The sequence below is a fragment of the Corvus hawaiiensis genome, chromosome 8, assembly GCF_020740725.1.
Source record: "Corvus hawaiiensis isolate bCorHaw1 chromosome 8, bCorHaw1.pri.cur, whole genome shotgun sequence".
Lineage (NCBI taxonomy): Eukaryota > Metazoa > Chordata > Aves > Passeriformes > Corvidae > Corvus > Corvus hawaiiensis.
In genome coordinates this window covers 8,131,686-8,146,157 of record NC_063220.1, presented here as the reverse complement: position 1 = coordinate 8,146,157, position 14,472 = coordinate 8,131,686, and the positions used below count along the sequence as shown (strand labels likewise).

The 14,472-nt window shown below is 43.0% G+C and overlaps 1 protein-coding gene across 3 annotated transcripts in view; it reads left to right on the top strand.

Annotated features, from left to right (window-relative positions):
* The first annotated feature begins 807 nt into the window (after window positions 1-807).
* FHIP2A (FHF complex subunit HOOK interacting protein 2A) overlaps window positions 808-14,472 on the top strand; it is a 34,118-nt gene continuing 20,453 nt past the window's right edge. For 2 of the 3 annotated variants that reach the window (XM_048310619.1, XM_048310618.1), the window contains exons 1-5: window positions 808-1,023; window positions 8,962-9,040; window positions 10,884-11,053; window positions 13,181-13,285; window positions 13,623-13,745. In XM_048310619.1, coding sequence (XP_048166576.1) covers window positions 979-1,023; window positions 8,962-9,040; window positions 10,884-11,053; window positions 13,181-13,285; window positions 13,623-13,745 — 522 coding nt within the window. In that variant the 5' untranslated portion in view covers window positions 808-978. Of the gene's footprint in view, window positions 1,024-1,441; window positions 1,537-8,961; window positions 9,041-10,883; window positions 11,054-13,180; window positions 13,286-13,622; window positions 13,746-14,472 lie in introns of those variants that run through there. The other variant, XM_048310620.1, reaches the window with a different exon arrangement.

Here is a 14,472-nt window from a genome sequence, read left to right as displayed (position 1 = left end):
CAGAGTACTAGTGAGGCCACACCTTGAGTGCTGGGCCCCTCAATTCAGGAAGGACATTGAGGTGCTGGAATAAGTCCAGGGAAGGGCAAAGAAACTGGGGAAGGGTCTGGAGCACATGTCCTGTGAGGAGTGGCTGAGGGCATGGGGGCTGTTTAGCCTGGAGAAAAGGAGGCTCATGGAAGACCTTATCATTCTCTGTAACTCCCTGGCAGAAGGTTGTGGCCATGTGGGGGTCAGGCTCTGCTCCCAGGCAACCAACAACAGAAGAGGACATAGTTTTAAGCTGTGCCAGGGAAGTTTGGGTTGGTCATTAGGAAGAATTTCTTCACACGGAAGGTGATTGGACATTGAAATAGACTGCCCAGGGAGGTGGTGGAGTCACCATTCCTGGAGGTGTTTAAGGAAAAACTGGACATGGCACTCAGTGCCATGGTCTGGTTGACATGGTGGTGTTCGGTCGTAGGTTGGACTCGATGATCTCAGAGTTCTTTTCCAACCTAAGTGATTCTGTGACTGTTACTCACTTCTCTGCCCGGGAGGTGCCCGCAGAAGCGGGGGGTGGCTCGGGGCACAGCACTGGCGCGCTCGCAGCCCGGCAGTGTCGCGCCCTGCCCGTGTCCCGCCCCGCCTGCACCTTGGGGCCGGTACCAGCGGCCCGACCGGCCGGGAACGCGGCGCTCCCGGCTGGCAGCGCCCGGGGCCGGGCGGAGCGGAGCGGGGCGGGCAGAGCTGGGCCCAGCTGCGTGCGGGGGGTGGCGGCCCCTGCAGGACACCCGGAGCCTCGGCAGCCGCCGCCGCGCGCCCGGCGGTGTCAGTGCCACGGTGTCCGCCGGGGAGCGAGAGGCAGCGCCGGCGCCCGCCCGCCCGATCCCAGCGGCCAGGCCCCCGCATGCAGCCCTCACCCTGGAGCGGCGGCGGCGGCGGATCGAGGAGCTCTCGAGGTCCTCCCGGCAGCGGCTGCTGCAGTCGCGGGACAGGATGTTCTCCAAGTTCACCTCCATCCTGCAGCACGCCGTGGAGGCGGTAAGGCCGCCGGTGGGCCCGGCCACTCCGCGCCGGGGATGCGATCCGGGCCTAGCGCCGAGCGCGGGGCGGGGGCTCGGATCGGGCCCGGCGCCCCTTCCCCGCTGCCCCCCGGGGCTGCTGCCGGCGGGGCCCCGCAGGGCGCGCACCCGCTCCCGGCTCGGCCCTGCCGCGGGCTGGGAAGGCGGAGGCCGAGCTGCCCGGGCGGGCCCCGCAGGGAGCACGGGAAGGGAACGAATCGCCCCAGCGCCGCCGTGGAGGCTCGGGGGTGCCGGGGGAGGAGGGAGCGGCTGCAGCCCGGGCGGCCCCGGCACAGCCTCCGGCTGTCACCGCCGGGCACTGCCGGCCCCGGTGCCCCGCGCCGGGCCTGAGGGGTAGCCCCGGCCCGGCCCTCACCCGGCTGTTACAGCGAGACAAACAATAAAGGAGGAGAATCAGGAAACTCCACAGGATTTCCATCTCGTCGTGACCAGCAGACAATAGTCGCCGTCTCCGGTGCTTCTGCGGGATGTTGTCAGTTCCAAAGCGACGTTTTCCATCCCTGGTTTATTTTGTGATTGTGTGGGGTGGTGAGGTTGGCCGGGGGACGCGGGGCTGTGTGTGCAGGGAGGTTCCCGCACGGGGACTCGCACAGCGGTGCAGGGCAGAGGAAACGGGGCCTGTTGGGGAGCTGCCATTGCTGCAGGCCGCGATCGGCAGTGCCTGGACACACCATTTATTTTTTGGTTTTCAGTGGGGCGGGGTCCTGGTAGTATAGGCAGGGGCCTTTCGAGGCCTCTCCCAGTAAGCCAGCACACCTAGGAGACTTGAGTGTGAAGAGCTGCTAAAAATTGGCAGTGAAATACGGATGTGGAGGTGGAAAGTGTTGAAGAAAAATTGTTCAAATGGTTGAAAAAAGAGCTTGCAGGCCAAATCCAAATGATTGAAATAAGAGCCTGCTTGACAAATCCTGCCTCATTTGAGGGGCAGCCTTTGTGCATTAATGGATGCTTCGATGCTGCACTTGAGCATATGCCTGTCTTTATGTGAGCCTGTAGTTCTGCAGGAGTATTGAGGTTTAAAAGTTAAGCATGTATTCACTAATTGCAGGTTCCTGCTTTGCTCTTTTAGTGGTGTAGTGGCATTTGGAAAGAAATGTTTTAAATAATGATGAAATGTTTTATTTGAACACATTCTAACCACATATGAATGCCTTCAATAGACAGTGCTTTCATTGGAGAGGAAACAGAAATTAGTGCCTGCCTGACTAAAGAAAGCTTGTTGTGGTGAGCTGTGCCACATTTTGAATAACAGGAATAAGAGTGGATGACTGAGAGATGCAGGAGTGGAGAAGATATTGTTTCAGGCCTACCATTTTGAGAGATCCAATAGAAGTTATTTCTTAGAAGAGTGTTTACACTATTGATGTGTGCAAAAAATAAACAAACTGCATTTATTTGAGATCCGATTAAAAAAATAGGAAAAATGAATCAGCTGAATGGAAAAGGAGAAAAGCTGAGATAGTAGGGACTAGATGCTCTTTTTTGGTAATAAAAAACCAAACCAAAATCCAGAAACAGATTGATACCATCCTTTTGCAAGTGAGTGCTATCAAGCAACATGCTGTTTGGCCTTGCTCAACTCTGGTGTTGAATTTAGAATTGCCTCATCCTGCTACCCCCACCATGGTGGATCTGCTGGTAAATACTGCACTGTTGTATTTACAGGGTTGTGACAAATACCAAGCACCACACACTGGGATGAAACAGGGAATTGCAGGAAGATACTAAGAATGTTTCTTACTTTATAAGTTTGACCCACTAATACAAAGACAAAACTGAGAAATAGAAATTTTTAACCACTTTGGGGGCTGTATGTGGCTTTAAGTTGTTTCATTCTCCCTGTGGTAAAAAGATGTGGTCTGCTTAGCTTTGCTATGGGGGAAATGAAAACTTTTATAAATCTTAAATGTTAGCGAAGTCCACTTTGATGCTGCCTGCTGTTTTCAGAACCAACAGAATTTGGAACATCATTTCTCCTTGCTGTTTTTGCTGGGGAGCAAGTTTAACTTGGGCAGCCTCAAGTGGATTCTAAACCCTGAATATCAGCAATAGAACTAGTAATTAAGATACCAGTTCTCAAAGGTTTTGGGTGCCTTGGGTGCTTACTCCAAAGTAGATAGAGTTGCAGCTGTACAGTTTTTAGCTGAGCTGGACACTTAAATGCACTTGAAGAGCCTGGGTTTAGCTTTCACGGGTGGGACTTCTTTAAATCAGAGTGTTTTGGGTAGCCCTTCTGCCCTGTCCTTTCTCCTGCACATCACTTACATAATGCTCCTGCCCTGCCTCAGGGCCCACAGGCCTGCGGACTTTAGAGAGATTCATTTTAACAGTAAGAGTTCCTATGCTATTAGATAATCGTTGTTATCTTACCCTCAATATGCCATCCCTCTGAACTCTGACGAGGAGTTCCAAAGGTTGACAGTCTGATAGACATGGCAGTATTTGCCTTTTACTTGTTGTGAGTGTATGACTCTTGAACTGACTGCCCTAGTGACAGGACTGAGTTGCTGCTGAGGCAAACATAAGGGGTCAGTTGCTTTTTACTAAGATTTTTCCTACCAAGGTTTGTTTCCCAGACAGGTTGTGGTGGTGTTCAAGACTAGCCTGGATGGGGCTGAAAACAACATGGCCTAGTAGAAAATTTCCTGCCCATGGCAGCAGGGCTGGAACTAGGTGATCTTTTAAAGTCCCTTCCAACCCAAACCTGTCTATGATCCTGTAGTTCTGCTTGAATAACTCAGAACTTTCAGTCTTTTCTGCCTAAATTTTCCAAATGTTTAAAACTACAGTCCTGATTTTCATTACCATTGAATTCTAGTTTTTTTGCCACATCTTATGTCAATCCTGCCAATATTTTAGATATGTTTTCCCTTTTTGGATTTCTGTGCAGCATCCAGATGAGCAAGCACCACTGTGTTATCCTGCCAACAGAGCATGCTTAAATTGAGTTGGATGTGTTGGTGAGAATAGTGGATAGGACTGCTGTCTTTGTTCTATTACTTCAGGGCAGAATAGAAATGCTGTTGCTTCATGGGTTTCATATTATTAGATCTGTGACAGTTTATATATGGCTTGTCCTCAAGATGTTTTCTCTTTGCTATGCATTTCTGATATACTTTCATCCCAAAGGGCTACCCATGAGCACTACATTGTCAGCAACAACAAAGTGTAGTGTACAATAACAAAGGAGCAATGTAGACTTATTTTTCTCTTATCTTGTGCTCTTCACTCATGTTTCCCTAGACAAAATAGCTTGTCTGTGAAGTGGCTGCTCGGTGTTCAAAGGACTTTCGTTTGTGTTTCATATGGGCTTTTGGATGTTTCACCTTAATAGGTGAAAGGGATGTTTTTGAGCTGTGTACCGTGCAGGAAAAATATAATTTTGGTTGGTTTGAATTTTGCAATTTGCTGTCAAACAGGAATATTTGTATCACTCAATTGAATGAATGAAGATTTTGATGTCTGCTGCACATTCTTGAGACCCCCTCTCTACCAGCCTGGTATTCCACAGTATCTCTTACACTGGTACATTACTGTACTTTCAAGTAGCTTTTGTTCATATTTTGAAGCAAAATTCAGCTTTGAAAGAAACCAAGTCATTTGGTACAGGCAGTGCACCAAAATGATGAACTACATAACTGACCAGAACATAATTTATTCTTCTTGAACCCACTTTATTTGATGTAATGACCTTACATTACTTGTTGTTTTAATGTTGTGCTGGTATTAACAAATTAGACGACAAAATTTAATGCATGGCTTGCAAGCATGTCCAGTCTTAATTTTATATGGGAGAGCAGTGGCCATTATAAACTGTGCATTCATCAACTGAGGATTGAGTAAACCTTCAAGCATTAATCCTTTTTCACATTTTCTCTCAGACCATTCACACTGGTTCAGTAGTAAGACTGAAGAAAAACATCAAGTGACTGTGTCAGTCAGGGCAGTGTGCATGCACTTCCCCTTCCCTTCTCTTTGACCCAGTTTCTGCTCTCTTTTTTTACTCTGGCATCTGAGCAGACAGTACCTGTTATTTTTTTATACAATGTTCTCTTTACTTTATGAACTTGTCCGAAAGATATTGAGGCATATCACCAGCTTCTGATGTTTCCATCCTTTCCAGTACTGAATTGCACTTCTGAAAATCATACATGAAAAATTTGGCAATGATTTTTACATGCACAAAAGAATTGCTGTTAAATACTGCATGGATATAAGTTTCTCTGCTCTTTATGTTGTTTTTTTTCCTGCCTAAACACGAATTCTGTATGCTTTGGAGAACGACGTGGAATTGTATTTTGGACAGGTTTTGTCATGAGCAGACTGTAGTTCTGGTCAAAGATCTGTGGCTCTCCTGAGAACAGCACTTTTCAAGGAGTGGGCTTTGATCATTGGTTATGTATTGTTACCAGAATGATAAGGCAGCATGTGGTAAGTTCAGCTCACTCCCAGGAAGCCCAACTGCTGGAGCTGGGCACCAGATGGAAGAGCTAATCCATGGCTGCTCCAATGGGCTGCAGTTCAGTGGTGTTCGGTGAATTTTAGCTATTTCATGTACCAAGACCTACTGCAGGCTTGAAGATCATGGGGGTTTTTTTCCCCAGAGGAGGAGAACTTCACTTTGAGATTAGGAATCACTAAGCACATGTGTAATTACATCAAGATTAATTAGAGAGTCACAGAATATTCTGAGTTGGAGGGGACCCATAGGGATCATTGAGTCCAGCTCTTAAGTGAATGGCTCATACAGGGATCAAACTTACAACCTTGGTGTTGTTAGCACCATGCTCTAACCAGCTGATGTAGTGGTGATAAATAACTGCATTTTTAAGGTAACTCCTTCAAATTAGACAAGTAGCAGGAATTAATGGCCTTCACAAGGAATTCTGGTTTGCTTCGGAATCTCCATACACAATAGAGTGGTTTTCTGGCTGGCAACTGTAACGTGTTCCATCTCAGCTGATAGCTAGTAATCCATCCTAAAATAGAAACTACAACCTCATATTAGTACTACCTGTCCTAGTAGGGTTAAAGCATGTCAACCAAGTGTTACAGTTTCCTAATGCTTTCCAGTGCTTGGCTTTGTATCTTGGTCTTGGTCTTTGCCTTGATTTCCTGTCTGAATACTTAAGTTAGGAGGATTGCTTGGGGTTTTTTTTATTTTATTTTTGTTTGTTTGCTTGCTTGTTTTCTTGTGGGTTTTTGACCAGTAAAACACCTATCTCAGAATAATGTTGCTGGGATTACACCAGCTGGTGGCAATGCTGATGGTATGTTCCCAATAGGCTGCACTGCACAGGGGCACACACATGCTAATGGTATCTCTGTTTGCTGTGTCTGGCTTGCAGTCCTGATCAGAGAAGACTCTGAAATCACTGGGTATTTTAATTTGAAAGGGCAGGACCTGTCCCTGAATTATTTTTTCACCTCTGAAGAGAGTCCCTAGAGGCATTTGTTGGGAGGGAGAATGTCTATATCCACAGTTCTCTCCCATGGTGGATAAATTATTGACAGTGCTGAGAAGTGAAATCCTTTTCCTGGCACTGCTCAGAGGCACTAAATTCATCTTGAGGCAGATGAGACGAGAAGAAGTGGAGAGGAAAATCACATCAGCCAAGGATAAATCTTTAATGTTATCCATCATGTGTTACTTTGGAAATAGAGTGGTCTGAAAGGCCTGTATTTCTCAAAAGTTGTCTCTGGGTTATTCATCAGCTGGTGTTGAGGTTTGGATACAGCTTTTTTTTACAGAAAATGATCATTACATTGGTTGAAATACGCATCTAGAGCAGCAAATGTGACATACAGAGCACGATACAGTATCATACACTCAGTCTTCAGTTTGTTTGGTTATTCTTCTGAATTTCAATAACCTAGTAAATGTCACAGCAAAATAAACTAGTTTTGTGCAGTGTGGGGCATTCAGATACTTACTCTGTGGTAGCTGCCGTGCTAATGTGCTGCTCTGAGTGCCCAGCCGTGGAAGACTCAGTGAGTGCACAGCCTGTCAGGGAGAGGATAAGCGCTCAGTTTGATTTCCTAGTTGCCATTTCCTAGGGCACATTTGCGCCCAGGATGCAGGCAGAGATAGTTGCCAAGCACCACTACTTTTCCAGAGTCTTGCATTTCAAAGTCCTGTGTGCAAAGGGCCATTAACAATTAGCATTGCACTTACCTTGGCATGGCATACTGGTCATATACTGGGCTTTACAACTTTACCAAGATAAATTTAAGTGTCATGAAATTCAAGGCAAAGAAAAGACTGATGCGGGAAACATCCAGGGCTTTTTCAAAGAAACCAACAGCACCCAGTAAAGGCTATATGAGCCTGTACTGTACTGGACTATATGTGAGCCCTGTGCTTATGTTTGCCCAAGACCTGAGGCAGCTCAGCACATTTGAGACCCTATGGGGAGACACTAGAGGAGTTCAGAGTTATTAGTCTCAAATGTGGTATACGTAGCTCTTGGGGAGAAAACTTCCTTCAGTTAACCTTTCTCTGTGAGGTTAACTGAACCCTGGCACAGATTCCTGGAGAGGTTGTGGAGTCTCCATCCTTTGATATATTCAAAAGCCATCTGGACATGCTCCTGAGCAGCCAGCTCTAGGTGAGCGAGCTGGAGCAGCGGGGCTAAACTGGATGATCTCCAGAGGCCCCTTCCAACTTCAGCCCCTCTGAGATTCTGTGAAGGACTGGACTCTGTAGCTTGTCAGGATGGTTCAACTCCTTACCCTTCCAAAACAGACCCACCAGTTCATACTTGGGATTCTTTCTGTTTTCCCATAGGGCTCATTGCTGCCATCATGTGAAGTGATAATCCTCTATTTCAGGATGGCCTGTAAAAGAGTGACTTGAGGACTTGATGGTCCAAGAAAAAAAAAAAGCCTCAAGCAAGTAGGATTAGGCCTTAATAACAGCAGATCCTCCTGTGACCTATTGAATGATTGGGGTTTTCCCTATAGGATTCCTGATTTTACCAGCTCAAAACATCGGTGGGCACAAATTCAGTGCTTGTCTCAGCTCTCACTTTGGAGAGCAGAGTGGTGAAATGATTGTGGTCCTTTTTCACAGGCTGCCTGTGGTGTAGTGGGCCACAGGCCACCTGTGTCTCAGCGGGGAAGGAGCAGTACTGATAGAGACTGGGTGGGGGGCTGTGTTTCCTTCTTGCAGGATGTTATTCCTGGATGCTGCTCACACCCAGCCAGCCATCCCAAACTCCTTCAGGAAAGAAGAAACTTCCTTTTCTTGCAGAAATGAAATAAGAAACATATTTGTTTAAAAAAAAGAACAACCCGCCAAGCTCTGGTTATGGGCCTAAAAAAAACCAAAACAAAAATGTGGAAAAAAAAAAAGCAAAAACAAACCCGGCCTAAAAACTGAACAAAGATCTTTTAAAAGAAGTTGTGGCTAACAGGAAAAAAGGCATGGCAAAAACTGGATGAAGCAACTAACTGGTATTTTTAAGGGACCAGGGGAGCAGACTGAGAGAAGAGAACAGCGCGTATAGAAAAGGAAGAAGGCATCAAGAGCAGATGTAAAATAACATGATTTTTTTCCTACAGGACAAAACTGTGGTCTAAATAATACAAACATACATTTCTAGTGTTGCTTTGCTGTAGAAGCAATTGCTTTTGTTGCTTCAAATAGATTGTCTGGTGATAGAGACATCACAGAGATTATTACTGATGTTTACAAGGCAGGCGGTGTGGCATAGGGCTCAGCCATGAATAATGAACATAGTCCTTGTTAAAGGAAAAAGAGCAGAGAGTAACAACTGTAGCACTGTCTGCAGCACTTTACTTCCAAGTATAAGATAAAATTTGATTTAATCTGTGAGCAAGTATGTTCATTTCATTTCTGACCGGTTTTTGTTGTTGTGGGTTTTTTTCTCCATAGCTCGCACCTTCCCTTCCATTACAAGAAGATTTTGTTTACCACTGGAAAGCAATCACCCATTACTACATAGAGACCTCAGGTAAAAGAAGAAAGCCCTCTGGGTTTGCCTTTTTATTGTGAAAACTAGAATTCGCAATTTCAGTGTTTTTAAAAGTAAAGATTAAGAAGTACTAAAATGAGTCATGTCTTTAATCAAAATACTAACAATAATAACTAGTAATTAAAAATACCATGTACTTGCACCCCGTAAAAGTAGGCATGAAAAATGGTTGAAGTCTTGTTTCCTGAGTACCGTGTAGAGAGCTGCACCTTTTTACATCTGACCCAGTTTCTGCCTTCACATACTCTGTTTAATCTAAACAGACAGCTGCAGAAATGCAGTCCCTGCTGTTAACATTTTTATTGCTTTGCATCAGGGATTTTCTTTTTCTTTGCAAGATTTTAACAAAAGTAATTTTGTGGTCATAGATTTTGCCAGACATAGATGAATTCTGTGTGCTCAGTATTGGTTATTTTTGCTTTAGTGTCTTGTCTCAATGCAAAGTGTTTTGATAGCATAGACAACAAGTTTTGTTAAACCTTACTCAGATGTTATTCTTCTCTTCTAAAAAACGGATGTTATGGCGAAATATGGCTGTAGTTGCTTTTTCTTAAACTGTTCCCTGTTTCTGGGGTTTTTTTTTTTGAAACAATTATGCAGCATGTAAATTTTTAATTTTGGACCTAGTTATGAAACAATTATGTTTTAAAAGTGAATGTTGCCATGCTTTCCTCAAGCATATATTAGTTATGCTCTTCTGCTGGAAGAGCTGTTGAATCTGTGTTTGTGTCTAATGATCTTGTTCATATCAATATTTACTCGTACAAACTGCAATGTGACCCTTGTTTCTAAATACCCATCTTTTGGAACACTATGTGATGTTTCCAAAGGTGGAAATGACAGGGTGGCAGGGGAAACTGACACCTGCAGTGACGTGATGCAGAATAAAAGCTGACCTCTCTCCCAGAGTTTCAGAAGTCTTTTGAAAAACAAGTTTCCACTCAGTGGATCTATTTCTGTCTGCTGCAGAGGAGCAGAATTATGTGTAGGAAATTCAAGCAAAACACTCCAGGCTAACTGGAGGTTGTGGCAGAGACCAAAATCACTCTGACATGGCAGTTTCCCTGTGTGATCTTGTTGCCAGTTGCATGCAAGTGACAAGTTATTTTTAGATTATTGCATAAACAGTAGTAACCATTTCCCCAGGATAGTTGTTCAAGTAGAATTTAGCTGAAAAAAATAAAAGAGGAAAATCTTCATGTGTGGGTATGTTCTACAACATGTGAATGCTATCTCTCAGTGCCAGTGGCATAAATCCATTGCAGTTTCTGACTTTAATATAAAAGAATCAGTGTCTTATCCTTTCCTTCATAAAGTTTGACAGAGTTGTATTTCAATGCAGAAAGTACAAAATAAGAATTTAAAAGCTTTTGGAGAATAAACAGCACAGAGTTTGAATTTCCTTTGTTGTTATCATCAGAAAAGCCATTTCTTTAATTATCCAGTGTATAAAGGAACTGATGTGCTGCAATATCAAGACATAGTGGGTACTAATCAGAAGATTGAGAGTTGTACCTTTCTCTCCCTTAGCTTTCTCTCTGGCAGTAGAAGTGTTCCTTTTTTGACTGTGTAATTAATGCATATTTTGAATTTTGGCACTTCACCTTTTCCCCATTGCAAGGTCAGGTATCTACCCAATGCATATTCCAGTGTACCTGTTCAGATATGGTTCTGAAAGTTTTATTTAAGACATGTTAAAAACTTGCACTGTATGTAAGGTTCTTTAAATGGATGTCATGTTTATAAGTCTTAAACTTGGAACTGAACTTAAAAATGAGGACAATCTTGAAATCATTCTTAACTGCCTGTTTCTTTTATTTAGATGACAAAGCTCCTGTGACTGATACCAACATTCCTTCTCACCTGGAACAGATGTTGGATATTCTAGTTCAAGAAGAAAATGAGAGGGAGTCAGGTGAAACAGGACCGTGTATGGAATATTTGCTACATCACAAGATTTTGGAGACCCTCTACACACTAGGAAAAGCTGATGTATGTATTTCTGAGCAGAGCAGATTATCTCTTGTAAGAGCTCCTAGTTGCAATAGAGACTGAAGTTCTACAGTAGGTGGTAGTGTGGGACACTGAACTCTAGCAAAGAGCTGCTTGCTTATGTTACCAACATATTACAAATAACAGCCTTTTACAGGCGTGATCAGGCTCAGACAACCCCTGAGATGCTGACTGAGACACAGCCCTGGGATTTGTTACTCACCACTCTGATGATACCAGTGGTGAAACTAGAAGTAGGAAAAACATTTTTCTTCAGTCTAGTGTTTTTCTGGCTTCTAAAGACGGTATTATCTCTCTCTGTCCTTTGTTAAATGTTGAGGGATTCTTGGATGGAAAGTGCTATGTTAAATACAAATTTTCAGTTAATTTTTCTGAGTGTGATGAGCTATTGCTCAGAAAGACTTTCATATCAGAAAGCATTCATTTGAATTGATCCCCAGACAGCTTTCATACCTTGGCAGTGTTGTCTGGTTCTTCACGTCTGCATTGTTGCACACATGAAGTTACCTTCATGTCTTGGTCCATCCTTGTTGCTGTCTTTCTTGGCAGACTTCTGAGCTAAAATGTGTGGATCATGGGGTGAAGGAGCTTGGCAGCCATTGTGCTAGAATGTTTTGTATCACACTGCAGATGCAGTTAGGGAGGCATGGTGTATCCTGCTCCAAGGATAAATTGAGCTCTCCAGGGTTTCCTTCTCAGTCAGTCTTCTACACATTGTCACGAGTTTTTAATTGATTTTACATAAATAGGCAATGCAGGGCAGTGGCTCTCTGAGCCTGAGACGTTCCTTGCTCTGGAAGAACCAAAGATCTGCAGTACCTGTTGCTGTAACAGCTGTCCTACAGTCAGGCTGAAATACCAGCCCCAGCTGGGCTTAAAACCACAACACTGCTGTATTAAAGATACTTGCTCAGAAATACAGCTCGTTCAGTAATCTCTAAATGTTGTCAAGAAACCAAGATGAAGTGGTGACATATGTGAGGCGGGTAATTAGGAGTGTGTTCATAAGAGTTGAGAGAAGTCATTCTGTACTCATACAAATACGTCTGTACAGGCAATTCTTGTACAGCCTGTCTTTACACTTTGCCACTTGTGAGTTGATACATCTGAAGTAAACACACAGTTCAGTGCTTGCAAGATGTTGCAAAGATCTGGTGCAAAATGAGTAGTTCCTTTTCACAGCAATCAGTTGGAATTACTACATTACTGTGGATGTGCCCTGATGGTACATATTTTGCCATTCTGTTCAAAGGATTGCTTGACAACTCAGCAATGATTAGAGATTAAAAATCTAGAGATAATTACTTAGAAAGGAGAGCCAGGTTAGGCTGTTGCCACCTCAGCTTCATTCAGCTGTGCAATGAACCAGATGAGGGAAATTATGTGAGTTTAAATGAACAGCATTTTATTAACGTGGTAGAACGTGCTACTTTGGGGGAATTTAACTAAAAACAAAGGTACATAAAGGCCCACAAGCCATCAGATCTCCTGGAGATAGGAAGGTACTTTCATGTGACGTGGTGCACGAGGGATGGTAGAACAAGGGTCTGCATGTTGCACAGATATTTGGGATTTATATTCTGCTCAGGGAAAGCAACAGCTTTCTCTTGTCCTGGACCGTCTGTGCATTTATAAGTGCTTTAGCTGGCTAAGGTTAATTGCTCATGACTTCAAGAAACCTTCTGTAGGTATTAAGATTTTTATAGTTTATCATTCTGTATTTGTATGTACTGACTCACTGAATTGCTGGATTTTGTCACACAATACCTTAAAAGAAATCTGACCTATAATTAATTCCGAGTTAATTTCCCCATATCACTGTAGTGATATGGAATATTTTCTGGAAAGATTGGTAGAAGTTTACCCTAGAGCAGTTAACTGAAAGTATGAATAATTTGAAAGAGAAAACAGTAATGAGATGCAACATTTTTTATTGATCTCTGTTAGTATTGATAAAAGTAATATGTTAACAGATGATGATATTTTTAAAAATACTTCTGGTTAAATTATTGCTCTTTAATTAGCCATTCTAAGTGACAAATTTACATCTGTGTTTTTCTCCACATTTATTATATTTTTTTAACTTTTCATCTGTTTTTGTTTCAGTGTCCTCCAGGAATGAAACAGCAAGTTCTGGCTTTTTATACAAAACTTCTTGGAAGAATACGGCAACCTCTTCTTCCCCACATAAATGTGCATAGGCCAGTGCAGGTACAGTTCAGATTTTAAGTAAACTATGTTTTTGCATGACAAGTTTCTTTTATTCTGCTGTAGCTAATGATTTCTTTAATTCTTCCATTGTCAAGTGAATTAAAGAAACTGCTTGGGTACCATATCAGTTTTAATGTGCTGATGATTAGAGCCTTGAACTGCTACTACAATACAAGTCATAAATAAAGAAAACTTGTTTGTAGCAGTCTAGATCCAGAGCAAATGTTCCAGTCAATACTCATACATAATTGTAGTGTGTATATAGAAAAATAATTCAGTCTATTATTCCTGGAAAAAGCAATAACATTCTGTCTTAATTGTTCACTTTATGTGACAGAAATTAATCAGGCTGTGTGGTGAAGTTCTGGCAACACCAACAGAAAATGAAGAGATTCAGTTTCTCTGTATAGTGTGTGCAAAGCTGAAACAGGATCCATACCTGGTCAACTTCTTCCTTGAGGTGAGTAAATCAATTCAAAACTTCACAGGTGTATTTACTGCGTCACATCCAAAATCTAGTAGAGAACTGTAGATGTCACATTGTGCTTCATAGCTTAGTTTTCATTCCATCTATTATTTTTTATCCTGTGATATTAGAAGTCTTGTTGTTTGGAAATTTTTTTCTTCCAGAGACTTTATACATCTGATTTTCACTAGAATTTCATTCAGGGCTCACAAATACACCTGCCCAAGGTCTTCTTGCTTTGCAGTGGAAGTGCCTGCAGAGTAGGGATATGAATTACAATGTAGAACACTGTGTGAGGGAGACCTTGGCCTTCTTGTGTTGTTTTTGTCACCCCAACAAAGACTAAAAGACAGATTGCAGGGGGCTCTGAAACCTTGGAAGCTGCTGAGTGTTGTGCAGAATTGGGCCCTTATTTGGTAGTGGCACATATGTTTGTAGCTGCAATGCCAGCTCACGATCTACAATACCACACCATCTTCTATCTGTAAGAAAGTAGAGTATCTTTACTGCCTCCTTTAACATGTGGCATTATGAAATCAGAGTGGGAAGATAAACAGTTTCTAGACTGACTTTCTGTTCCTATTTAGAAGAAGCATAAAAAAAATTTGGTTTATATAAGTCCATTTAGAAATGCCTTGTGCTCCCACTTTGCTGTTTCCTATGGTGACAGTCTCTATTGAGTATGTAATACTTTGCTGAAAAATACTCCTTCAGGAATATT